Source organism: Lytechinus pictus, chromosome 8 (assembly GCF_037042905.1).
Source record: "Lytechinus pictus isolate F3 Inbred chromosome 8, Lp3.0, whole genome shotgun sequence".
Classification (NCBI taxonomy): Eukaryota; Metazoa; Echinodermata; class Echinoidea; order Temnopleuroida; family Toxopneustidae; genus Lytechinus; species Lytechinus pictus.
In genome coordinates, this window is record NC_087252.1 from 22,519,099 (window position 1) to 22,544,579 (window position 25,481).

At 37.8% G+C, this 25,481-nt stretch overlaps 2 protein-coding genes across 2 annotated transcripts; both read right to left on the minus strand.

The window, feature by feature from the left end:
• Positions 1 to 27: 27 nt before the first annotated feature.
• Positions 28 to 17,661, minus strand: LOC129266220 (platelet-activating factor acetylhydrolase-like). Its single transcript, XM_064103781.1, has 10 exons — positions 15,449 to 17,661; positions 14,789 to 14,928; positions 7,485 to 7,639; positions 5,918 to 6,083; positions 5,334 to 5,487; positions 3,983 to 4,096; positions 3,416 to 3,507; positions 2,606 to 2,791; positions 1,598 to 1,746; positions 28 to 967 (listed from the first exon to the last, which is right to left on the minus strand). Exons 2-10 carry the CDS (start codon positions 14,899 to 14,901, stop codon positions 810 to 812), a joined length of 1,287 nt encoding a protein of 428 aa, XP_063959851.1. The 5' UTR covers positions 14,902 to 14,928; positions 15,449 to 17,661; the 3' UTR covers positions 28 to 809.
• Positions 17,662 to 18,784: 1,123 nt separating this feature from the next.
• On the minus strand, positions 18,785 to 25,258 carry LOC135154897 (monocarboxylate transporter 7-like). The gene is made up of 3 exons (XM_064103125.1): positions 25,123 to 25,258; positions 22,479 to 23,417; positions 18,785 to 22,207 (listed from the first exon to the last, which is right to left on the minus strand). Exons 1-3 carry the CDS (start codon positions 25,175 to 25,177, stop codon positions 22,032 to 22,034), a joined length of 1,170 nt encoding a protein of 389 aa, XP_063959195.1. The 5' UTR covers positions 25,178 to 25,258; the 3' UTR covers positions 18,785 to 22,031.
• Positions 25,259 to 25,481: the final 223 nt, after the last annotated feature.

Here is a 25,481-nt window from a genome sequence, read left to right on the forward strand (position 1 = left end):
AATGGAAGTTGTAAACAAACAGAAATATAGATAGTGATTCAAGGTATTTATTGTCATTAAAATTGAAATTTCCATTTTACATAAATTACGTAATATCATACAACTTTATTACATACGCACCTATTCTTCATATACTTACACATATCGTATTCTAACATGATAATGAATAAAAATATGTTAATATGCAGTGCGTCCCAGAAAAAAGGAAACCGGGATTCTCACAAGTTTCTTCAAATGCAAATTAGTTATATTTCATTTACATCATCAGACAGTTCAATTATTCCTCTACTCTTCATGCTGGCCAATATCATCATAAATGAAGTTAAATAAGGTTAGAGAAAGTTCAAACATGATTTGCCTAATGTCCGACCTGGACCCTACTGCATAAAGTTACAGTTATGCCTAAGGCTTGGCTATATTTGCCATCCAATGTTTCTACCATGGTGCCAATGCTCAACAGCCGATCAGAATACATGCAATGCAATACATTATAAGTTCCACTTGATAGCAATGATACTATATAATCTGCGTATAAGTCAACTTTCCATGTATCGAATAATTTATTGCCGGAGTCGGAGCATTACTTTCAGACCAGAAAATACAAACTCGAGTTATTGCATCTTGTACGTGAAAATTTATCAAGGTTTAACAGACTTATTTGGTTTTAAAAGATTTGACTTTAAGATTGATCTTTAGTTATTTTATTTTATGCAACGTGATCCTGGCTATAGTGGCCAGAATAAATCAGTCATTCCGGAGGTTTTTATCCGCTCAATATTACTGCTCGATGTCATGGATATTTCTAATCATCAAAGAGTGACTTCTGTTGGCGCGACTTTCTTAGTATTTTTCTTCTCGCCGAACTTCTTCTTCCACCACGGCGGTGTCATCCTAACATTGTGTCCGGGCATGATGAGTGGGTTCGACATCGCATCGAATGACGTCATCCCAGCCCCTCTTTCCAAACCTATGGGGATAAAGAAAAATATGTGATTATAAGTACATCTTGCATTTCTTATTTGTCAGAAAAAACAATGGAAATGTAAACAAAAAAACTTGCGTTACATAATCTTGAATAAAGCAGAACTGTTCTGTCTTATATAAGATTACATAATGCCTGTTTGTCTGTAAGAAATTATCAATTACTAGATAATTTACTTTTGAGGTAGTTTTATTTTTCAGAAAAAAGATAATGAAAAAATGTCAAAAACGCGTTTTTTAATCTCGAACAAAACAGAATATGAATTGATAATTTCTTACGGAAAAAATGAGAAATTATGTTTTCACTCAAAACTAAATAAATTGTCACGGGTACCCCATCAGTCAGTAGACCTATTGAAAGTGATAGGGACGAAGAAAAAAATGTGAAAGTACAGATCAGTAAAATACATTTTGTTCGTGGTAGTTGTTATTTGTTAAAAAAAAACAATGAAAATGTACAAAACATGCGTTACCTTCTCTCAAAATTATAAAACTGTTTCTGGGTACCCCGACCATACAGACGAGGACCCTAACCAGACCAAACTGATTGATTTCAATTATTAATATAATTCCTGAAGTGAATTCTCAACTGTAGAAGGCGGAGTTATACACTTACTGATGTACTTTGAGAGGAATGCGATCATGGCGTCGTTGTTGGTTTCTATGGCAACCTTAGGATGCAATTTGTCTCGCATCTTGAGAATCTTTGCGATGAAAGGAGGGAAGACGAATCCCAGGTCTGTTTGACATTGATGATCCATTCCTCTGGGCATGGGTGAAAATGAGTGGGTATGAAATGAGAATAATTGGGATATTGATGTTTGACCCCGCCCCCCCCCCTCCAGCTTACCCCCACACTTCCCTCCAGATCTATGTCCATATAGTGTCCCTCCTTCGTTCTTTCTCTTTCTCTCTTTCTCTCTATGCATTATATCTCTCCCCTCCCATATTCTCTATCTTTCTCATAATCATTTCATCGCACTCATCTTCATCACCACTTCCAAATTATCATAGATATATAGCCATCACCAACCCTCAATCTGCATCTCAAAAGACAGTCCTCCAGGCTACGCTCGATCCCTATCATTTCAACCATCAAGACCTACTCGATCATCATCATCATCTGCCATCATCATTATCATCACCATATTATTGCCACAAATATTCATAATTAAATCTTCATCATTTAATCACTGCCACCGTCATCACAATTTACGCCATCATAATTATTGGCAATCATCGATCGTCATCACTGCCATTATCATCATTATCATCTTCGCCATCACCACCACTGCCATTATCATCATCTTCATCATCATCACCACTGTCATCATCAGCATCACCATCATCAGCATCATTATCATCATCATCACCATCATCAACACCACTGCCATTATCATCATCATCATCATCATAACCACCACCACCACTGCCATCATCATCATCGCCACCATACCACCACTCCCGCCTGCCACTATCATCACCGTCATAGTTCCCAACACCACCATCATGACAGACCATTAAGCACCATTTTGTTTATAATGACAATTAATGTCAGTCCCCCAACTCATAATATGGACCTACCATGCCCAACTCAACATCAACACCACCCACATAGGCCTACCTTATCGTGATCATCTGCCTCGGTCCCGACGTCGCCATCGGATCCGGCATAAAACAGAGGAGATGCTCGATATTGTCTTTGAACTGAAACTTCTCTGTGTTGATGAAGAGCATCGGTTGATCCATGCACCGGAAACTCGTATCAAGAGAAAGAGGATAGCCCCATGGGTCGCAGGCGACTCCACATCTACGAAATAATAACCATGAAATCTTTCATTTAAGTTCAAATTCAAATCCGATTCAAAATTATTCTTTATTATATATATCTAACATAAAATTAGCAACCGAATCCAAAATCAGAAATTGAATAACAATCTTGAAAATTGAAACTTGAAATACTTGTGTTTGAAGTATTGAATTTAATAATTGATTTTCAAAATTTAAAATTCAAAAGTAAGATATGGCAACTCGAAATTCAAAATAAAAATTTAAATTTAGAATTCAAAGTTTGAAATTCAAAATTCAAAATCTAAACTTAAAATCCAAAATTTAAAATTCGAAATTCAAAATTTAAAATTAATCATTGGAATTGGGACAATTTGAATTTAGAATTGGAAATTCAAAATTCCGATTTTGAAATGCAAAATTTCAAAATTGAAAATTTAATATCCCACACTCAACAATAACAATTTAAAACGTTATTAAAAGATCATAAGAATGTAGGCCCTTTGCCCTAGATATTTGAAAATTCGATATACAATTAAATCAAGGAATTCTCTTTAAAAATCCTTGATTTTAAGATTAAAAACTATGTTCAAATGCCTCTATAATTTAATAAGCTTAATATGTAGATCGTGATATGGTTACTTACTTGAATCTTTTATCATGGCTAAGTGTAGCAATCGTTGTAGCACCTCCGTACGAATGGCCACAAATTGCAGCAGATGATAAGTCTAACCGCCCCTGAATATAAAAAACAAATCAAGATTATACCGTTTTGAAAATTAGGGCTACACTCATCTTGGGTAAATAAACGCTTCGATGCATCTTTTCACAGTAAGCTGCAATGTTGAAGTATATATTTCCAGCACCGTATCTAAATAATAATTTTAACATATTACTTTGATTAAAAGAAATATATAGTTTGGAAACCCTAAAAATGAAAAGAAACTCGAAAAGATGTTTTTTTCCCTTCTATATCAGATTAGCGGCCTAGTACTGTTTACATGATATGTTTGGAAATTTCATTTTTTGGGGCTATTTTTTATGTTGTTTCGCGAGTGTTTATATAGGGTTGCTTTAGTCATCTCTGCGACTTATGACCCGGCTTTGAACTTATGAAAATGGCCTTAAATAATGTATTTCTTCGTCTTTTTCATAAAAGCGTAAAATTTGCGTCCGTCACCAACACGTTGAGTCTGCCCCAGCTGATTATCACCTTAAACTGCAGCAAATCAAAGTCCCGATCGATGTCGCTTTGGTAGTTGAAGCCGTCATCAAGAACTTCAAGAAAGCTGAGGCTCGCGATACACTCGTCCCGTCTTTGGGTGATCTGAGATGATATGAAAGAATGGCAGATCATTAATGTTTAGTTTCACCTTTTGGGGCGGGAAGGTGGGGGTCGAAATTAAATGTTAAACTTCATTCCGAATCGGTTTGATATAAAACGCGTGCTGCAGTACCACCCGGCTAACAACAACTGTACCCTCCTTGCCTACCCCTCGAACACCCCGCCCCCTTTCTCAATTTGTATATTTTCATATCATAAAGGGATGGTCCGGGCTGAAAATATTTATATCGTAATACATAGAGTAGAATTCACTGAGCAAAATGACGAAAATTTCATCAAAATCGGATAACAAACAATAAAGTTATTGAAGTTTAAAGTTTAGCAATATTTTGTGAAAAAAGTCGTCATGAATATTCATTAGGTGGGCTGATGATGTCACATCCCCACTTTCCGTTTTATTATGTTATTACATAAAAACATATTTTTTTCATTATCCCATACTTGTGTGAATAATATGTCTCTCTTATAAATGAAATAAGTTGCAGCAATAAATATCTTATGCAATAAATCAGTTGTCAATCCAATTTTTCTAGTTCTTGGGAGAAAAAAATTGAATAAACCTAATTTCATATAATAAAATACAAAAGAACAAGTGGGGATGTGACATCATCAGCTCACCTAATGAATATTCATGATGACTGTTTTCACAAAATATTGCTAAATTTTAAAATTCAATAACTGTCTTATTTGTTATCCGATTTTGATGAAATTTTCGGCATTTTGCTCAGTGAATTCTACTCTATTTAATAAGCTATAAATACTTTCAGCATGGACCATCCCTTTAAATAATTGATACCACAAATGAAAGATATATGCTTGCATGGGTCGTTGAGGGTGTATGTTTGTGTGTGTGGGGGGGGGGGGGTCGGTGATGTAACGAGTGAATAACATTCAGGTGGCAAGTTTGCATATTTGGAATAAGGGGGAATAAGCCTGTATCTGAAAGAAAAATACATGCGAGCAAAGATCGAGGGAGAGAGAGATCGAGAGAGCATTAAAAGTACATTTTCCATATTTTGTCTAAATCACCGTTATAATTATGTCGATTCGACCTGACATTCGAAAGTACTACTTTGATGAATACAAATTATGATGAATATGCCCCCTTCCATTATTTTTGAAAATTTTTGGGGTTCTACATATCCCATTCAAAATCTATCTGACTGAATATTGTGCACCATGACTTGAGACCACAATTTATACCCAAACCCATCACTACCTGTTTTAATCGTAGATCATCGACTTCATACGGTGCTTTTATGAAGTCTACCGCCTTGTAGTGCGGCGTTGATTGCTGCTCATTGCCATTGGTTGGGATTGTTTTATCTTTGCTAGATTCAGTCAAAAAGAACGAATGGCAGGCAGAGTTTTCTCTGTTAAAAAAAATAAAATAGAAAATAAAAAACAACGCTTGAAATTCATATTCTAATTGTTTCACCTATTTCATTCATTATTTTGTTCATTTGGATATTTATTCATTTATTCGTTTATGAAATTATTACCAATTAGTTTATTACATTATTAACTTATGATTTATTCATTTATCAATCTATTTGTATTTTATGTATTCATGGATGCATTTTTTTTTCATTTACTCATCTATTTATTTATTTATTTATTGATATTCATAGTAATCTCATATATTCATGTCATTTATTTCTGATATATATTCATTCAATCACTTACACATTAAGTGACTTATTTATTCTCGAATACATTAATTGTTTGTGCTTCTTAATTCATCTATCCAATTAATTATGATAATTAATTCATAACTGATGGATTAGACACTTCTTTTTATACCTGTGTTCTACCGCCGCCACGATGCATCCACAGGAGGCGATATCCATACATATGCTGGTGTATAATGTTCTACATCCACCAAGTCCATGGCTGAAGATGATGACTGGATACTTGGTCTTGGATTCACTCAGTTTACCATGCCAATGGGCAGGTAGCTTGATGTTTTCTACGGGCAGGGATTGAAAGATTGAAAGACAAATGGCAATGAATTTATCTCATATAGGCTCTCTCTCTCATATATATATATATATATATATATATATGTTGTTTTTGTTGTTAATTTTTCCGTAAGATTAAAAATATCATACAATTATACAAATAAAAATGTACAGTATATACAAGCAAGATAAAATTACGGCTGGTAGCCCATATTCAGCTGCAACTGTATTGTTGCTGCTGGTCTTCCATGGGGCCAATGCAATGTAAGACAATATGACAAATCATAACATGAAATATAATCCATTGATAATGATATAACGATATAATTAATCATTTGAACAATTAAGGCAGCGAACATGAAGACAGTTTCTTTGTCATGTTTGTTATTGTTGCACCTGCTGTTTAATAGCACAAAAAACAATGGAATTAAGAAAAAAAAACTAGGCTTGTACTCAGAAATAAGCTGGCTAGCAAATCAAACTCATGGAAGCATAGCAACTGTGAAATAATGACTGCCTGGTGATTTACTCATGATACAAGAAATAAAAATTAATTTGATTTATGAGCAGTCGATATACAATCCTCATCTCAACAACATGACTAGTCAATAGAAGTAGTTATTATTACTAGTCATCAGCAAATTGGGGGAATTAAAAATAAATCAGATTCTACAACGCTTTTCAATCATTTTTTTAAATACTTTTCTGGGGGAAAACAAGCCGTTACCATGGTAACGAACCCAATTGGAGGTATCTCGGTGATCTTGAATATTTCTAAATTTCATATGTATTCGATTGGACGCTTGAAAATGATCTTTTTGGCCATCTATTCCATGTCTATATATGCCCTACCATTTACATCGAATTGTATGTTATTTTTTGAGAAATTAATCCGTTGCCATGGCAACGGCCGAAAATGGCATTTATCAATTCACCTCTCATCTTTGAAACAAATCTTACGGCATATACTAATACTTGTGAAAGTTTCATGCTTTAGTCAAAATTTGCACAATTGTTCGGCTCATCCGCTCTACTAATAGCTAATACAAATGACGCGTATTTCAACAAATCATTTTGATAGGCTCTAAAACATGTCAGAATGGAAAGAGGTGCAAAATATATATATAATAATAATAATATAATATAGGGTATTTATATTGCGCACATATCCACCTTGTTAGGTGCTCAAGGCGCTCCTATATTACCTGGCTAAGCTAGGCGTTCATAGCGCACACAGCTTTTTAAGGAATTACTTCCTACCGGTACCCATTTACCTCACCTGGGTTGAGTGCAGCACATTGTGGATCAGTTTCTTGCCGAAGGAAATTACGCCATGGCTGGGATTCGAACCCAGATATAGATGTTATAGATATAGGAATATCCCTCCAATATAGCATTTGGACACCTACCTAACAGCTTCTTAATCCTTGTTCCTAAGAACTTGACCCCACCAATATCGGCGAATCCATGGGCATAATGGTCGCTAGGCAACCAGGAAGGGCGTTGCTCCATTGGAATCCCATTTTCGAGGTGGTCGATTGGATAAAATAATCGCAAGAGTATACTGCAAAAGATAAGAATGTGGTTATTACAATACTTAATTTGTTTTCATTTTATGTTATTGTATACAAAATAACAATAAAAAAAACATACACTTGACAATTCTTGTTACATATATACAGAAACAAAATGATGAATACTTTTAGGGCCTACTTAACATAAACATGAACATACTGAATAATATTTGTGATTGTATAATTTTTTATTATGATCTTTTGATATCGATTTTTTCGTTATTTTTATTTTGATTTTTGTAACATTTCCCTCGATAAGACATTATGTACCAACGTTGGCATTTGCTTAGCGAGCTTGCTGACTTAGATTTTCAACTGATTGCCATGTTCGTTAGTTCTTTCACTTAACGAGCTCCAAGGTAAAAGTAATGACCTAATTCCTAACACAAGGGGCAGGGCTTACAAGGGCAGGGCGATCGGCCCTTACATTTATTTCTTCGACATGTTCGAGTAGTCAGGGGGAAAAGGAGGAGAAAAAAAAGGAGGGGAAGAAAGGGAAGAAAGAAGGAAGAATAGTAAGGTGGTTCACAAACCATGAGATTCGCCTAATACTGTGTATCGCGATCGACAAAATATGCAATGATCTTATAATGATAATAATAATAATGGACCCAGGTAACAATACAGCGTTGGACCAACGTTGGATCAACGTTGGGAAATTTTTTCCCAACGTTGCCTCAACGTTGGCAGGCCAACGTTGCATCATCGATAGAAGTGCACGCGCATACATCGTCAGACCAACAACATTTCCAACGTTAGTTCAACGTTGTCCAGCAACAATGTTTCAACGTTGTCTGGCAACGTTGATCCAATGTTGGCTAAATAGTCAAATACAACATTGCTACAACGTTGGTAAGCAACGTTGTATCATCGATAGAAGTGCACGTCCATACATCGTCAGACCAACAACATTTCCAACGTCAGTTCAACGTTGTCCACCATCAATGCTCCAACGTTGGTATAATGTCGGCTGAGTCATCAATAACAGCGTTGCTGCAACGTTGATGGGCAACGTTGAAGCAGCGATGGACGTGCACTTGCATACATCGTCAGTCCAACTATGTTTACAACGTTGGTTCAACGCTGTCCAGCAACAATGCTCCAACGTTGTCTGGCAACATTGCTCCAACATTGTTACAACGTTGTCACAACGTTGCTCCAACATTGCTCCAACGTTATTCCAACGTATGGCAGTAATTAACAAAACATTAATTGGTTTCAAGGTGAAGTCCACCATTACAACTCTACACTCAAATCTTTATCATCATATGTCTTATCCTATCCTAAAATCCTACATCCTAATCCTATATCCTATTCCTATCATCCTACACCTATCCACTGTATCCTGTCATTGACTCCTATATATAGAGCAACTTTGCTATACTTGGCAGAATACAGTTAATATAATTTTCCACACTTAACCTTGAATATTTATTTAGAATAATATGTTTTGATTATATATGATATGGTAATGGAGCCACATACTTTTCTGAAACTTTTCATGGTGGAAATATTGAATAAACATAAATACTCTAATTATTATAGCAATATTACCTAAAATTTTGGTCATTTACTGATGTAATGAATATTCATGAGTGCATAATCATTGTCCAGATGAGGCAGGTATGGCAGCGTTGGTCCAATGTTGGTCCAACGTTGGGTGACGTTGATCCAACGTTGGTATAATGTTGGTCCAATGTTGATGGAAAGTTGATTCAACTTTAGTCCAATGTTAGTCCAACGTTGGCGTAAACGTTGATTCAATGTTTGTCTAATATCGGTTAAATGTTGTTGTAACGTTGATTCTTTGTTGGTCTAATTCTAAACAAATCCAACGATGCGCCATCTCCATCAAACAGTTTTCAACACTGTGCCATCATCATCTGTAATCTGTTCATGATTCTATCAAAAAACATTACAACTATTATTACAGCTATTCATTTCTTTTCATTCTTTCTGTTACAAGTCTCTTCACATAATTAAGAGAAATCAAGATAATTACGTGTGATATTTATTGAGGCCTTTGTAGCATTCAAACTTTTTTGACATCCTCTTTTTCTCAAACAAGACTAATACCAAAAAAACATATGCATATGTAATAAAAATTAAGATGTATTACATTTTCTTGCGAGTTGCAATCTCTGTTTCTGTCTACAATTGTTTAATGACTCGGTATGCAATGCCAATTGCAACGTCAGTAATCATCACAAAAACTCACATGTGTAATTGCAGTCTCTCAGTATTTACAAAATCAAAAAAGGAGGTCGCGTAACTTGGCCTCACTCAGAGTAACGTAGCTACTGCCTACTGTAACTAAAGAGTGCCTCTTTTTGATTAAGATAGAAGTCAACTGATATCTCAATATGCATGGCCATGGCCTAGTCTCGCTCGTGCCATAACTATTAAATGATATTTCAGCGTCAAGAGTAGCATGCCTCACATAGCAACTACAGGTTTGACTGCAGTTGGAAAACACTCGGTCCAGGCTAGGCCATGCAGGACCGACCAAGTCAATTAAAGGCAGCGTATAATAAATAAGGCAGGAATGCCAGGTAGCAAGTCATTTGGGTGATTTCAAGTACGGTGTACGGTGTTGAGAGCGTGAAAGGGCTGCTGAACTGAGCTCCAACACCAAGCGTAATATTATTTTTCATTGCATGAAATGTATTAAAACTCTAATGATTTGCTCTCATCTTAAATGTAAAAAAATTTTTTACGGAGATGGTTCGTCGTGTTCGCCCCCTGTTCGTAATTAAGCTACAGTTCATCAACACCAACACTGAACTTTAAATCACGATTCTCCCAATCCCTGGGGTACGTCGGTGTTGCTGAATGGGGAAATTGCTTGTAGATCATCAACACCATGCAGCCACAGTGCAGTGTTGGGTTCAGCAGATGACAATCAACACCAGCCTTCAACACAAACTGCCGGAAATACACCATATTTTCCGAGGTCAATCTTAACACCAGCCTGATTCAAGTACGGTGTTGTCACAACACCAATACTAACCCAGGGAGCTCCGGCCCGCTCAGCGGGCCGGAGCCCAGGGGCTTACCGTGTAATTCACCATACCCACGGTAGTAGCGTGAAGTATGGTCTAAATAATTATCCGAATAAATAGTTAAAACAGAAATTAAGCACTTACCACGATTATATGGATGAAGGTCTAACGATTGGCAGCTTCCTGACATCGAGGCACAGACTGGAACCTCAAAAAACGAAAAAGTTATGTCGCGGTAGCTCTCCTTCTTTCAGAATTCATAGCAAAATGGCCGTTCGAGACCGGTACCGAGGGTGTAGGGCGCATGCGCGAATTTGACAAAGTCTATATCATAGAGATGTATACTAATGCACTATAGTGCTATTAGTCTCGGTCTCAATCGGCCATTTTGTTTTGAATTCTGAAAGAGGAGAGCTACAGCGACAGAACTTTTCGTTTTTTTAGGTTCCAGTCTGTGCCTCGATGTCAGGAAGCTGCCACTCGTTAGACCTTCATCCATATAATCGTGGTAAGTGCTTAATTTCTGTTTTAACTATTTATTCGGATAATTATTTAGACCATACTTCACGCTACTACCGTGGGTATGGTGAATTACACGGTAAGCCCCTGGGCTCCGGCCCGCGCAGCGGGCCGGAGCTCCCTGGGTTACACTCACACGTATTGCCAGGTACGGGTTAGTATTAGTATACTAACCTCGCACCACGAACCGCGTTTGGCAGTGGATTTCTTACTAGTGGGTCGCACGTGCTGGGATCTCACTTCTTGGGTCCACAACACACGACTTCTATGGCTTGATTTTTCTGTGCGCGGCGGCATGTAATGAACCCTTGGGTGCCTGGGTTACACCAACACCAGATTTCAACACTGTACTTGAATTTTGAAAATCATCCAATGACTGTTGCCTTGCCATTGGTATCGCATACTCGTTCCCACTCACACGTATTGCGAGGTTAGTATTAGTCACTCACACAAGCTAATTACGAGGTTAGTTAGTATGTTATACTGTGCAGTGACTGGTTTTAAGTACTACTTTACTACTACTTACAGTACACGAATATACTAGCGTCGGACTGTACGCACACAGAAGCTGACTCCGGGATCTTTCGGAGGGGATCAATGGTTGCAGTTAATGCCTTGCAGTTACCGATTATCTGCAAGTGCAAAGAAAATTCAACTGTAGATTGTAGGTCCTAAATATACAGCTTATAAGTACTGTTCCAGATCACTAGATATTCTGGAATTTACTTATCTATATCCACTATCCAGTCCAAATTCTGCCAGATTCTTCAAGTTCAAAATTGAAGGAAGCAGACTACACAGACATGACAGAAGGAGTCCGACGTCGCGACTAATTCTGCGCATCAGAATAGTATGGTATTTTTAAATAGGCACATTTGGTACATTTGATGCTTGTATTTCCTTCTTCAATTTCTTCTAGTTATGTGACGGTAGGCCTATGACATATCTCGTACTTACTGTGAAAGGCCTTGCCAGCTGCAAAGGATCGACGAGGGCGTTTCTGGAAATTCTGGTCTTGAACTACATTTTTTTTCTTGTTTTTCTTCTTTATTTTCTATATTAATCGACACATTTGCATCGATCCCCAGGTGCATGCAGCCTCTCTATTCTACCCCATCTTTATTTTTGTTTTCCCCTTAGACTTAGTTTTAGTTCCTCTTTCCCTTCCCATTATTTTCCTTCTCTCTCGATTTCTTTTCCCCTTATTGCTGGGGGATACCAAGGGTGACATGGATAGACAAGCAAACTTACTTGATCGACCCCCCCCCCCTTAATTGGCCCCATTGGAAATTATGCCAGTAGTCTTGTCTTGTCTTGGGTTAAGTCGGCATATGCAGACTTGCTGTACTCCGCCAACTTTATCAATTATCAATTCTCCAATGAACCAGTTTCTAACGTTCTCAACACTGTGTATATTATGCCGGGATATTATGTTGACTGTCAAACAAATATCCAACAAACTATAGTTTCCAACATTGTGTCAATGTTAACTGCATGTCCAATAAACTATTCCAATTACGCTGTCCACGTTGTGCCATTGTCCGTTGTTCAACAACTCTCCATCAAACTAGTTTCCAACTTTGTCAACGTTGTGCCATTGTCGACTGTCCAACAAATCTCCAAGAAAATAGTTTCCAACGTTGTTCCTTTGTCGGTTGTTCAGCAACTCTCCATCGAACTAGTTTCCGACGTAGTCAACGCTGTGCCTTTGTTGGCTGTTCAACACCTATCCAATCAAACACGCGTTTCCAACGTTGTGACGTTGTTGGCTGTCCAATAAATCTCCAACACACTAGTTTCCAATGTTGTGCCATTTATTGTCTGTTGTTCAACAACTTTCCAACGTTGCCAACGTTGTGTCATCGTCGACTATCCTACTGATCTCCAATCTACCAGTTTCCAACGTTGTGCCAGTGTCAGTTGTTCAACAACTTTCCATCTAACTAGTTTCCAGCTTTATCAACGTTGTGTCATTGTATACTATCTAACTAATCTCCAATCTACCAGTTTCCAATGTTGTGCCATCGTCGACTATCCAACAAATCTCCATCGAACTAGTTTCTAGCTTTGACAACGTTGTGCCATAGTTGGTTGTTCAACAACTTTCCATCGAACTAGTTTCCAACGTTGCCAACCTTGTGTCATCGTTGACTATCCAACTAATCTCCAACCTACTAATTTCCATCGTTGTGCCATTGTCGACTGTCCAACAACTCTCCAACTAACAAGTTTCCAACGTTGCCAACGTCGTGTCATTGTTGATTGTTCAACAACTTTCCAGCGAACTAGTTTCCAACGTTGCCAACGTTGTGTCTTTGCTGGCTGTCAACAACTATCCAATCAAACGTGTCTCCAATGTTGTGACATTGTCGACTGTCCAACAACTCTCCAACTTACTAGTCTCCAACGTTGTGCCATTGTCGACCGTCCAACAAATCTCCAACAAACTAGTTTCCAACTTTGTCAACGTTGTGCCATTGTCGGTTGTTCAACAACTTTCCAGCGAACTAGTTTCCAACGTTGCCAACGTTGTGCCTTTGCTGGCTGTTCAACAACTATCCAATCAAACGTGTTTCCAACGTTGTGACATTGTCGACTGTCCAACAACTCTCCGACTAACAAGTTTCCAACGTTGCCAACGTCGTGTCATTGTTGATTGTCCATCATCTTTCCATCAAACTAGTTTCCAACGTCGATTCAACGTTAATCCATCAAGTTTTCCCAACGTCCAACGACTTTCAAGTTTCCAACGTGGAGCCAACGTTGGCTTGTTACCTGGGGATATCTAGAGGTACCACAGCGCGTAAAATGTATGAATAATAATTTACTTTTGCAATAATAACCACAATCAGTCATTCGAGATAAAAGGGAAATTAATTATGGAGGAAAAAGGTATGTCTTAATTAAGGGAAGATTTGAAGCTAAGAATACTGGAAGAGGGATGGCATTATTTTGACCTTAACATCCCCATGAACACATGGTATCACCCAATGGCTATTTGTACCAAGTGTAAACACAATTGATGCAGAAATTAAGAAATTAGAGCAATTTGAACAAAAACATACCCTTTTGACCCCTAGAGGACCTTTAACCCCATTATCTTCAACACAATTGTGGTATTACGCAAGGGTCATTTCTACAATGTGTATAGGCACATATTGATGCAGAAACAAAGAAATGAGGGTAATTTGAAAAAAAAGACCTTTGAACCCCTAGATGACCTTTGACCCTATCACCCTCATGGACACACATTACCCAAGGATCATAATTATGTATCAAGTATGAAGAAGTAACGAAATGAGAGCATTTTTGTAACAGAGTTATGGACCAATAAACAGACTAAACAGGAAAAATGATAAGCCTACTACATGTAGGTCTCTGCCGGCCTTCGTTCAGGCGAGACAAAAAGGGTATATGGGTTGTGTAACCCTATATCTCCTCAGTTGTTTGTGAAAAAGGACATCGCATTTAAGGTCGTGTGATACCCTCACCCCTCAAAAAATATATATATGCATAAATCTATCATGCTATCAACAGATTATCGTCAAAATAAACAAAAAAACATTTACAATAATCCCCAACCCATGATCATCGTCATCATCGTCATCTACACCTCACCTTGGTTCTACGATGTCCGTCATTATGTCTCCACAGCCGACATCGTACGGTCCGCGGCCTGCTGGCACTGCTCGACCTTTGGGCCTACGTCGAGTTTCTCGCAAAGATGTCATGATGATCGTACATTTATAATACGTTATCTAATATAGTTAATGATAGTAATAGAAGTTCACTGAAAGAATGTTTGAAAATACTGATAAATTTGCCATAAATTTGCCATAATGATAAATTTGCCATTATGTTGGATATCGGGCAGTTGCCACCATGAATTTTCAAACCCGATTTATTGAGATTAATAAAAATGCATGCCCCAAACGCCCATGTGATTAGAAAAGTCGCATTGCTCCCTCTTTTTTAAATACCAAAATGTTTTGTATAAAATTCTTTTTGATATGCATGGAACGGATGTACATTATTCTATGCAGATTGAGAGTGCATCTCATTTGACCAATATATGACCAAGGTATTCAGCTAATATCACGTAAAATGAAATTTAAATGGCGTTTTTTACATTTTACATGTTTTTTCTCACAAACTATAAATGAACAGATATCATAATGATCGAGGAGGGATAGAGTTTGATCTGAATTATGACTGCATTTTGCCATGTAACAAAGTAACACGAAATCAATCTTAAATAAACTTTTCTAATTTACTTACCTATGGTGTATTTAGTTCTTAGTATCGGGGTTTTTACAACCATTTCTCGAGCTCCTTGCCAGAGGTGACCACACTGAGCTTTCCTATCAATAGGTCAGTTCAGAAAGGGCATATATTGACCAAAAGAGCTACAGCAAACATAACTTATCCTCTGCACTCCTGACTTCTGTAATTCATCACAAGCAACCATATACTTTCTTCATGTATCAACTGGTTCCACTTGGCAACAGGGTAAAGTTGAGTTCAGACCTGATCCAGAATTGTGTTTAAGTACGTGCACCCCTTCCAAGGGAACCTCTCTTCATTATTCAGCAGAAAGGTACAGATAAATGCCCGGTAGTAATGGTGGAGACATAGATCGGGCCTAAACAACCATGATTGGCATACAATAACACTTCAATAATGTCACCGAAACATGCATCAGTATTGTTCAGATTCGTCTATCATATCCCCATTATAAACCCCACTGACATTTTTTTCTGCTTGCACTTTTACTATGAGATTCCCTCAGCGAGTAGCAGAAAAAAATAGGCAAAGAATTCCTCTTTTGATGATGCTGTTGTAGCAAGTGTGGTGACATATCAGGAACCGGTCGCAAACATTAATATGTCCTAGCTTTTATACCGTGAGGCATACTTACCCAGCTATAAACAAAACAAAAGTTAAAGAGGAATGAACGAACACAATATCAGTCGTGTTCAGGGAAAATTATTTATTTTAGCAGGCTGTGTAGACATAGGCCAGACCAGTTAAGGCTCGCAGTGTTCTCTCCTTCCGATGTTCCTCATTACCATCCTGATAAATTTCCTAAGGTATGCCTCATTATCATGATTATATAGTGCACAAAATCATTCCACTTCCAGGGTCCACAGATAATCAATAAATTATTGCCTATTTTCTTTTCGTGATGTTCATGGACGCCAGGGTTTCAAATCACTAGCCTACGAGGTGTATTTAGTTCTTAGTATCGGGGTTTTTACAACCATTTCTCGAGCTCCTTGCCAGAGGTGACCACACTGAGCTTTCCTATCAATAGGTCAGTTCAGAAAGGGCATATATTGACCAAAAGAGCTACAGCAAACATAACTTATCCTCTGCACTCCTGACTTCTGTAATTCATCACAAGCAACCATATACTTTCTTCATGTATCAACTGGTTCCACTTGGCAACAGGGTAAAGTTGAGTTCAGACCTGATCCAGAATTGTGTTTAAGTACGTGCACCCCTTCCAAGGGAACCTCTCTTCATTATTCAGCAGAAAGGTACAGATAAATGCCCGGTAGTAATGGTGGAGACATAGATCGGGCCTAAACAACCATGATTGGCATACAATAACACTTCAATAATGTCACCGAAACATGCATCAGTATTGTTCAGATTCGTCTATCATATCCCCATTATAAACCCCACTGACATTTTTTTCTGCTTGCACTTTTACTATGAGATTCCCTCAGCGAGTAGCAGAAAAAAATAGGCAAAGAATTCCTCTTTTGATGATGCTGTTGTAGCAAGTGTGGTGACATATCAGGAACCGGTCGCAAACATTACTATGTCCTAGCTTTTATACCGTGAGGCATACTTACCCAGCTATAAACAAAACAAAAGTTAAAGAGGAATGAACGAACACAATATCAGTCGTGTTCAGGGAAAATTATTTATTTTAGCAGGCTGTGTAGACATAGGCCAGACCAGTTAAGGCTCGCAGTGTTCTCTCCTTCCGATGTTCCTCATTACCATCCTGATAAATTTCCTAAGGTATGCCTCATTATCATGATTATATAGTGCACAAAATCATTCCACTTCCAGGGTCCACAGATAATCAATAAATTATTGCTTATTTTCTTTTCGTGATGTTCATGGACGCCAGGGTTTCAAATCACTAGCCTACGAGGCGCGAAAACAAAGGTAACGTAAATGCCTGCAAAATAACTTTCCAGAATTTCGTTCGAGGTCTACGTTGACATACAAGTATGTGTACCGTATGAATATAGGCCTACATGCGTCGAGATTAATATTCCGAATCAGAGTTGCGTTTCTTCAGAAGGTAACCGGATTAAGAACAAAACAAAAAAGCTTGACTGATGACGTCATCGTCCAGTTACCCTTCTTGTGATGATCTATGTGAGAGGACTAACAGATCAGTGGTTATTCTCCGTGAATCAAAATTCTTCACTCCTATTCAGTTTCTGTTTTGGTGAGCAATTTCACATAAAGGATTTTGACGGACGCTTAACCTAAGAAGCTCGATCCGCTTCACGAAACTTGGCTAATCAGATAATCTCCATCGGTATTCAATAGAGATTAAATTCTTCAATGGTTCTTTCAAACGTTCCTCGGCGAATACTATCAGGTGGTTTTTGCTTCACGACGGACGGAAAACAGAAAATGTATTGAAAATGCCCTCCAAATGACAATGAACAGCTGGTATATAGGTCTTTGGTGAAAATTGGTGAATCCTAAGTTTCGGAGCTAACGAAAAATTTCAAAAAAAAAGTTGTCCAGAGTTCACGATGGAATTGATTTATCAATTATTTTCAGCAAAGACATTTTGGTTTCTCATTGTCATGAAGGGCATTCGACAACATATTTTCTATGTTAAATCTTACAAGCGTTCTGCGTGGCCCCTGTAAAAACTCCCAGCTAGAGAATAGAAGAGGGAGGAAGCGCCGACTGATTGACAGAGCTATGTTTTTTCCCAGGACTTATCATGTTGGCTTGTCTTGTAGGTGCACAAAGATTTTGGCGATGAATCAAGATCCAAGGGTACGTTTTCTAAGGACATGGAACAAGGGCAATTGAAGCAACAGGATATTGATCCCTTAAAGACCTAGACCGGAGCCATAAGTGGAATTGATAAATGAGATCAAACTATTAAAGCTAGATTGTATAAGGTTTATGCATATTCACCTTTTGACAGCCGGAATATTTTGTCAGGAGGGTTGTGATTGTATATAGCTGTGTGCGTATAAAATAATTATTACGACTTGTCAATTTCACTTTAGGGTCCATTAGGAGTCTTTAAAACATGATTTAATCTTACAATTTACTATTTGAAAGCCCGGGGATCACTGATATTGAAGAGGGAACAAGACATGCGCGACAAAATAAAACGCGGGAAAGGGGGTGTTAGTTTCGCGGGTAGGCGCAGAACACGAATGGAGTGTCAAACAGGCCCAAAATGAGAAAAAGCCCCCTTAATCACGATGGACTAAACCTCGAATAGAGTAGGTATGTAAACCGACCGTTGGGAAGCCAATTTCAGAACACACACACTTCCACAATACATATCAAAAAGCACAGCAACAAAAAATGTCGATAACCAAGATTGCACAATGATAGGAGGAAAAACTACTTTTAATGTTCCATGATAGATTTAAAGTTTGCTTTCAAAGCAGTTCTACAAAATTAAATGCACCTCACCACTCATATCCTGCCTAGATAAAGAGGGTTAAGAGAACTTGGAGAAGAAGGGGAGAGAAGATGAAGAAGAGATATATTTAATAAATGAAAGGCGAAAGCAGCAGATAATAATAATAATATTCCGCATTTATATAGCGCTTAACACATCGGAACGACATCTCTAAGCGCTTTACAGATATATTATTACCCCGGTCATCGGATCCTTGCATGCCCGCATACAATGTATGCACCTTCTCCATTCCCTGGGGAGCATTCCAACAAGAGTTCTAAGACTCAATTGCTAGGCATACTACATAGGCTTTCGCATCCTACCGGGTACCCATTTAACACCTGGGTGGAGAGTGGGGATGGGAGCTAAAGAAAAGAGATGAAAAAGATCAGACAAGAGAGAGATAGAGAGAGAGAGAAGGGAGAAAAAATGCTCCACCTGTGTAAAATATCAGGCAGTGAACTGTCCCGGGGAGCTATCGTTAGATAAAAGGGGATAAAAATGATTTGACCATAATTATCTTTTTCAACTTATGAAAATTAAGTTTTCCTGGTTTAAATTATCAATTATTCTGACAGTTTAGGCAGATTTTCCCATGAATAGGCAAAATACGGAAAAGGGGCGAGAAATTTCGGCAGCCCCCTGAAAGGGTAGGCTCCAATTCCCTAGCACTTTCATATATCTATAGCTGATAGATAAAAGCCTACTATTTTGTCCCCACTCCCCAGGTGGTTTAATTACAATAAAAGTGGCTTTACTACATTGCAGAAATTTTATTTTTGCCTCCATGGGGCCTCAAAATGGCAGATTTTTTTTACATAAATAGACAAAATACTGAAAATAGCAGAATGACTTTGAGAGAGAAGGTTGCAGCACCTCTTTATTAATAACAGATATATAAAAGGTTACTCCTTTGTCTTAAAGTGGTTTCAGATGAATAAAAGAGGGTTTACTACATATTAGAAATGCTTCCTCTCTCAATAGGGACTTCAAAATGACAAATTTTCCAAGAAATTGACAAACTTCGGAGAAAGGATGGGGTGACTTGGCGCCCCCCCCCCCGGGGGAGGCCATTCGGTCAATGAACCCTTTAAAAGAATTTAAAATGTAAAGAAATTAGAAAAAAAAAAGAGTTTGAAGAAAGAAAATGGAATATGGTTGGGATCAGATGATTTCCCCAGTGAACAAGAAATGCTAATTGATTCATAAAGCGTTGGATCTCAAACTAACGGCACTACAAGATTGTGAAAACTAGCCCATATATGGTTGTTAAAACATATTTGAAACGTTTAGAAATATTGCGAAAATCTTCATTTTTTTATGAATAACACATATTGTAGTTATATAAAGCTCCTCATGTTTAACAACACAAAACACGTTATCGTATCAATGTTTTCATATCTACTTGAGATGGAAGTGGATATTGGCCATGAGTGTATTCCTTTTTTGAAGGTTTGATATCTAAATCTCATTTTGTAATGTTACTATTACGTTATAGCTGTCACCCACCAACATCTTGATACATGAATGACGTACTATGGCATATACAAGCGGAGATATGGCAACATACATTTCACCTTACCCTTAAAGGTTATTGATTTTTTTACATTTTTTACATTGCTCTTCAAATTCGACTTTATAGAAAAAACTGATTCCACAATTTTAGACTACTACGTACCTAGCAGTAATCTAGAGGGTCCATACTATCCCCCTATGGTGTCAAACCTCTATTTTCGTGTTGGTTCTACGTGAGGGCCTTGTGGGCCCTATGAGATTTTGATCCCGGACTAATTGCTGTAAACGATAGAATATGCCCTTTCTATTCATAAAGCTATTCGTAAATTACAAATGACTTTACGCACGACTGGTGATCCTTTCTTGTGCTAAATGGTATCCCTGTATAATTGATATATGACTGAAGAACATGTTCCAGTCGTACGTAAAAATGTGCGTAACTTTACGAACAGCTTTATGAAACACCCACCTGGTGTGTGGGTGAGTGTGGCGTATGTGCGTTGTGTGTTTTCATATCTTTCTCTATGTGCTGCTCTACTCGTTTTTTGTGCGTGCCCCCCCCCCCCCCCTCTTTCTCTAGCTCTTTCTGTCTCTGAACGATTGAGCTCAACGGCTTCAGGCCAACATCCTTTCCGAGATACCTGGTAATGAGGATCACCTCTTCTTTTTCAGTAGGAGTATTTATTTGATTCGTTCCTTTCGGTACATACAAAACACTGATACAAAGTGCATATATTTTTATTTTTTTTGGGGGGGGGGGGAATGATGACAAAATGATACCCAAAAAATGTACAGTGATTATCTTACTATCAAGTTGCAGAGTCAAGGTGAATGAATGAGTTTATTCAAAACAAAACATCAACTCATTCGCCGCCCCCCCCCCCCACCACCATCATCATCCCATCCCAAACAAGCAGCAGGCACTTATAAATAGGCCCGTATTCTGAAGTCGGGTTTAATTTAAACTCTGGTTTAAATTTGTGGTGTAACTATGGATAGCCAATGGGGCACAAATCCCTAACAGTACACGTTCGATTTATTAACTCATATGACGCCCAGATTGTCTGGGAATGATAACTTAAGTATTTCGAAATATATTTCTTCATTATAAAAGCAAAAGAAAACAAAATAGTAAACATAAGAAATAGACAATATAAACAGAATTTTTGGCTCCCCATAATTCTAACAGAGTTAGACCTTGGTCTAATTAAGTTAAACCTGACCTCAGAATACGGGACATAAAAACAAAGGAAACTTTATAAAAGAAAACAGGCCTGGCCAACCAGAATAAAGTAAACACAATCATCTACCCAGACGAAAAGGAAAGCTAAACTATAGCACGGGATTTTTAAAGCAACACCGGTACAACAAAACTTTCATTTCAGCATAACGGTGAGATCAGGGACGTCCATCGTCCATCCATGTTTCGGATGGGGGGGGGGCAGAAGTGAAAAACTATTAAGGCCTACTGCATTGCACGAGCGGAGCGCAAAAAAAACACAATTGTATATTTAGTAGTATTTTTACTTACAATCTAAGTGGTTTTATAGTACTTTTCAATGTTTGTTGAGAGTATATTATTTACATTGCACATTTTAATTTGTTCGAGTTGTCAAAATTATTGGGGGGTGGCAAATCGATGGTAGGGTTCTATCGTTCTCACGCCCCCCGGAATCGACTCCTCTGGTTGAGACATCGGTAAAAGATAGACTGGTAGACGCAACGGCACGCATCGGGTATGCTTGGGGTGATGAGAAAGAAGGCTGAGACCAGACTGACCGAGCCGAGGAAAATGAAAGACGCGTCGTACGAATTAGACTTGTCAAATAACCAACCTGAAGTAGATAAAACCAAAAAAAATGGTAAAGATAATCAGAATAGTCATCTGTGCCCATGCAAGTCTTCTTTTTTTGCCAAACAGTTATTAAAGGACAATATCTCCTCAAACAATGTGGTGAAAGATGGAAATGAACCATTAGCTTGTGATACATTACCCCTACACCCCCCCCCCCACTCTCACACACACGCCGTCACACACACACACACACACACACAGTTTTAAACTGGCTTTGAATGAAGTTTGAGAAACAGTTGCGAGTAACTTACCAACAGTAAAGCCACCGACAGGAAGACCTCCTCCGACTGCCATAAGAAGCAGAGATATCACGCCCTCTACGTCCCCGTCCCCGTCAGGTGCTGTATCCCGGGAAAGCAATGTTATCATACCTGTCATAGCACCTAAGGTACTACCATTTAAAACTGCAAGAATGCACAAGTCCCAAAATCGAGTTGCAGAGATGTTCATCGTGTATGCCACGAAAGACACAAAACATAACATAACAAATAGCTTGTTGTTTGAGAAAAGCTGCCACTTGCTTACGAACCCTACGATGAAACGTCCAAAGACATTGGCAGCTCCCCCGACTGTGGCAAGGAAAATTGAATTTTCCAATGGATATCCTTTCGCGATGCCGTTTGGTACGATAAATATAACCCAACCGCTATAAGACATGCCTAGCATAAACATGGCGAATATGACACTCAAAACATCTGGCTTCTTTTCCACAATGTCAAAACATGTAAGAGCTTTCAGCGAATGCCAGACTGATTCTTGTAACGTGCTCTTGACACCGTCTGTCTCTTTCTCGGTGACAATCGTCTTTGAATTGGGCTTCACATCTGAAGATTCCGTTGACTGTATATCCGCTTCTGCTTTACTTAGTTCCCTCAAGTGATTTTCCTCGTCAGGATTATTTTCTCGATTGCTGATCGATGTTGACTCCAAAAGCGGTTGTGAGACATTCCCTCTTCCCTCTTCCTTCACCAACGCACCGATGGGGATGTTGTGGAAGCTGAATGCACCAAGAAGTAGCATGGCTTGTCGCCAACCGTATATGCGATTAAGTTGTTCAGCTATGACGGGGATCAACATCATGCCTAGACCACCAGCTGTCATTATGATGCTAGAAACTAATTCGAATTTATCTGGGAAGTACCGAACCGGAAGTGCGTGTGCAGGAAACGTCACCATGCTGTAGCCTATACCTGGGGATGCGAAATATTGCTAATTATGGTAATTTATATAGCATTACATATATAAATGACAAAATTACACAGCTAAACAAAAATATGAAAAATTCCATGGGAGTCCAGAAAATTTTGAAGTTCAAAATTTGACCCGAAAGTAATCATTTTTTATTATCATATCCATGTTTTTACGGGGAAATGAGATATTTTGATGAAGGAAAAAAGTAAGTTTCCTTGAATTTCCATACCTTTTCCACCGTGAAGGTTTCAAAATTCCCATACCTCTCTCTGCCGTAAAGGTTTATAAGTATGTACACCTTGATCTGACATCAAGGTCTCAAATTTTGTAAAACCTTCTCCAGAATGAAGGTTTGCACTTGACTGTAACCTTGCTTAGATATTAAGGATTACAAATTAGCAATACCTGTTTTGACAACAAGGTTTCCAAATTTGCAAACCTTGTTTGGAAATGAAGGTTTCCAAATCTGTAAACCTGGTTCTGACTTCCAGATTTCACAAATTCACGAACCTTGCTCTGACATAAAAGTTTCCAAATTCATACTACTTGCTCTGACATCAAGGCATACAAAATTATACATTTTGCTTTGGCTTCAAGGTTTCTTAATATTTACATCCTGCTTTGGATTTCAATGTTTCCAAATTTGCAAATCTACCTTTTGCATCAAGGCTTGTACATTTGTCGACCTTTTCCTGCCGTGAATGTTTACAAATTTGCAAACCTTATTTCTCACCAACGTTTACAATCTTCAAACGTTGATGTTGGAAAGAGGTTTGCACATTTTGAGACCATAACGTTAGATCTAGGTTTGCAAAGTTAGAAATCTTCACGGTAAGAGAAAGTTTTACAAATTACGAAACTTACTTTTTTTCTTTCATCGAAATCTCAGTTTTTGGAATGAAAGTTTTAAAACAAAACAAAAAACAAGCATTGTTATATAAAAAAAAAGACTTGAGATTAAAAGTTTGCATTCCGAAGTTTCCTTTTAGAAACATGATGAAAGATAAGACAGTAATTGGGGGTTTCTATAGAAATTTTTATTTTCGTTTAGACTGTTATGATTATAAGCTGCATATGGAATATATAACTTATGAATGTGTGGTTACAAGGGCATATAATACTTCGGACAAATCTGCGCCGATTTTAGACTAAAAACTATATCAATGAAATACATAAAAAAAATAAAAAGGTAATGACTGAACATGTGTGCTTGTAATCTTATATCTGACGAACTATCTGGAAATTCTCAAAATTCTTCCCAATAACTCAATCGAATTAATGCTTTATATTTACTTGAATCAAAGACAGTATAATTCCACATGGGCTATGCAAACTACCTCTATTTGCCGTTCAGTCTATATTACATTTGGTCTTATAATACCCACTTAATAGTCTAATTGTAATTTGATAATACCCAAGTGGTCTAATTTCTTCTTACTTTGTCAAACAAAAATTTAGTTGGTAAATAGTTTATCCAAACATTATAGACTAAGTGGTGTTCGACCAAATTGATTTAAGAAGAAAAGTTATAATAGTCTAACTGGAAGCTCTACAATATGGTTAGTGGGCTAACTTGCATTTAGACCAAAATGGTAAGAAGAGCTGGCTCAACTAGAATTGGAACGAGTAGGATTAGACCAAATGGAAAATAGACACAACGGTGTAGACCAAGTGACAATTTTCCCTTTTAATTACCATAATTACCTGATGAGAGCAAAGCAGCTCCAAACTGCCAAGATGATTGTGAAAAAGAAGTCATTATATAGCATGAAGTTCCAATTATTGCTCCTAGGATTATAATCTGTCGGACCGAAAAATGTTTCGTCAAGAACCGACTCACTGGGGCTGAAAGAGTGAAGAAAAAAAATAATTCACAGAGAAATATTACACTGCAATGTGAGGTAAGTTTTCTTTATCTTCAAATACAACCCTTTGGACTCCGTCTTAAAGAGAGTTGTGGTTGATCCGATCAGAATTGGACACGTAAAGGCAAAGACAATAACTGCAGTCCTATCCTAAATTATAGGCCAACATTGTACCAATTTGCTGTAGACCTATGAAAA